This window comes from Habropoda laboriosa, unplaced genomic scaffold (genome assembly GCF_001263275.1).
Source record: "Habropoda laboriosa isolate 0110345459 unplaced genomic scaffold, ASM126327v1 scaffold176, whole genome shotgun sequence".
NCBI lineage: Eukaryota > Metazoa > Arthropoda > Insecta > Hymenoptera > Apidae > Habropoda > Habropoda laboriosa.
The window spans coordinates 1,577,951-1,580,522 of NW_017100321.1; the positions used below are offsets into that span (position 1 = coordinate 1,577,951).

The 2,572-nt window shown below is 27.6% G+C and overlaps 1 protein-coding gene across 1 annotated transcript in view; it reads right to left on the reverse strand.

Annotated features, from left to right (window-relative positions):
* LOC108574220 (S phase cyclin A-associated protein in the endoplasmic reticulum-like) overlaps nt 1–1,739 on the reverse strand; it is a 4,521-nt gene extending 2,782 nt beyond the window's left edge. The window contains exons 1-7 of the mRNA XM_017936754.1: nt 1,561–1,739; nt 1,345–1,486; nt 1,057–1,265; nt 836–982; nt 531–766; nt 265–450; nt 40–202 (exon numbers count right to left, since the gene is read on the reverse strand). Coding sequence (XP_017792243.1) covers nt 40–202; nt 265–450; nt 531–766; nt 836–982; nt 1,057–1,265; nt 1,345–1,486; nt 1,561–1,716 — 1,239 coding nt within the window. The 5' untranslated portion in view covers nt 1,717–1,739. The remainder of the gene's footprint in view (nt 1–39; nt 203–264; nt 451–530; nt 767–835; nt 983–1,056; nt 1,266–1,344; nt 1,487–1,560) is intronic.
* Between the last annotated feature and the right edge of the window lie 833 nt (nt 1,740–2,572).

The window sequence follows — 2,572 nt, forward strand, 5'->3', positions numbered from 1 at the left end:
TATTACATAATATATGTATATAATTTTAATAAAACTCACAGTTGAGATTTCATTGTTATATAAGTCTTGATAATTCGTAATAAGTACTGCAGTTTCATCTTCCAATTTCTTTATCATATTGTTCATTTTTTTCAGGTTTAGATAGTCTTCATTGCGTTGAATTTGCGCTTTTTCTAATTTTTCTTTATATAACTTCTTCTTGCTGTAAATAAAAATTTTTGTAAAACGAAACAAATGTGCTTAATTTATAACAGTTTACAATACCTTAATAATTGGGCACTTAAATTACGTAATTGAGAAAGACATTCTTCATATTGTATATGAATTTCATTTACTTCGTTTTTATTGTATTGATCATTTTGTGTTACTAATTTTTTTTCAATTTCTGCAATATGTGTTTTAAATATATCAATTTTTTTCCCAACACTATCCTCTTGCATTCTTATTTTTCTGAGATAAGAGTAGAAAGTAAAATTAACCAATATGTAAGATTTTAATGAAAATATAAGAAAGAAAAATTGTATAAGTACTTTAATTGGTCATATATATCTCGCATTTCATTAAGCTTATCTAATTGGTTTTGAATAACAGCTAAAATATTTTTTTGTTGTTCAATTGAATGCTTTTTATCCTGGAATGCCTCCTGCATTGTTTCACGTTCTTTGACTTTAACATTCTGCTGTTGCTCTAATTCATTTAAACGCATTTGATATTCTTCAGGAGTTTTTACAACCTCTGATTGCAATTCAGCTGTTGTTTTACTTAACTGTAAGTATGTATTATGTAATTTAATATATATGAATGGTTTCAGCTTTCTTTTTAAATGATAATTTACCTTTACTACTTGTGCTTTATAAGTCCTATAAAGTTCTAGTGCTTGTTGCTTTTTCTCTTCTGCTGCAGTCATCTTTGCCATTAATTCAACAGAATACTTATTATTTTCTTCAATTTTAGATTGGAACTTTTGAATCTCAAAAATTAACTAGAAAAAAAAAAGAAAAGAAAAAATATATTATGTATAAAATAATTAGAAATTGACTTAATCAAAAATAATACTTTTTCCTTTGATGATAACTTCTTTGCTATGTATAGTGCTTTATCATTTATAGCTTCTAATGTCTCATTTTTCTTTTCTAATATATCGTGTAACACTTTTGCTCTGTGTTGAATGTGACAAACTTTATCTTTAATATCTAACTCTTTATTATTTGCATATAATATGAAATTTGCAAGAAATTTTGCTTGTCTACGTATTCTTTTTGAACCTGGATAATACAATTTGTTTTGACCTAATTAGTTTATTACATATGAATGAATTTTAAATTTGTAATTGATAATATTTACTTGGACTAAGGATATCTGTAACACCAAAATCTTTTAAATATATACGATCGCATATCTGTACCATAGCAATATGTAAATTTATAACACGAATTATATCAGTATCTTCACAGTATTGCATTATATCTTGTTGCTCCATTGTTGGCTATGATAAAACAGAATTTATGATACAAATATTTAAATTAAAACTATTAAGATACTAAACTTGACAATTCTTACTTTATCGATTCTGCCTACTTTAATACTGAATCTTTGTAGAAAAGTAATAATTAGACTGAAAACATAATCTTCTGTCGGATTTTTCAGTAAACTTCTACATGATGGAAGATTTGCTTCAGTTAATATGTTATGAATCTTTTCTACATCGAAATCCATTTTTCTAAACTAGTAATATCGTACTTTCCGTTCATTCAATGTAAATTGCTCTTATTTAAAGAAGCTTAGTTTTGTTGCGCGGCCATACAGGGATTTTCGCGTTAATAATGGGTTTCCCGCCGGTGGAACGCTGATCCACTCTGCTCGCGTTCGATCTGCGTGGCTGTTTCCAATCTCGATGAAAAAGGGATTTGGATACTCTTCAAATGTAATATTACTTTGAAAAAGGTTAAATAAAGATAAAAGGAAATTTATTCCTAGCTATGAGACTAATTTGTTAATTTACTATACAAAATTGGAATAATTTACTAATTTATTGTACAATTTGGAATACACAAATAACGCAATTTATCGTTTCTGGCGCTAAGATGCTAATGAGAGCCGAAGCGACGTCAGAATATAAAATCTAATGTAACGGGCTTTTGTTAATATTAACATCCAATAATATAAATCGTTTCCCTGCTTATTCTCTAACAAGTCATTTGATTGGTTCTTAGCTCATTAAGAACAAGTGGTTTTACATGTGGCGATGTATCAATACTAAGTAACCGAAATCAATATTTATTTAGTGAGCGTCACTAAGTAGTAATTCGCAGAAGTATTAACAATCTTTTGTTTGTTCATTCGATTGTTTCCGTTGATGGTCTGAATTTGGCGCGCCTAAATCATAAGGCCCGTATTCACATGGTACCGTAACAGTTTCAAATATGTTTAAATTTGTTACACATGCGCATATAACGCAGTTTGTACACTTTATGACGAATTTTCAATTGCAATTTTTAAACTATACATTAAATTATAACACCCATCTCATATTTATATTTATAGACCAAAATATAATAAATTAATATTTATA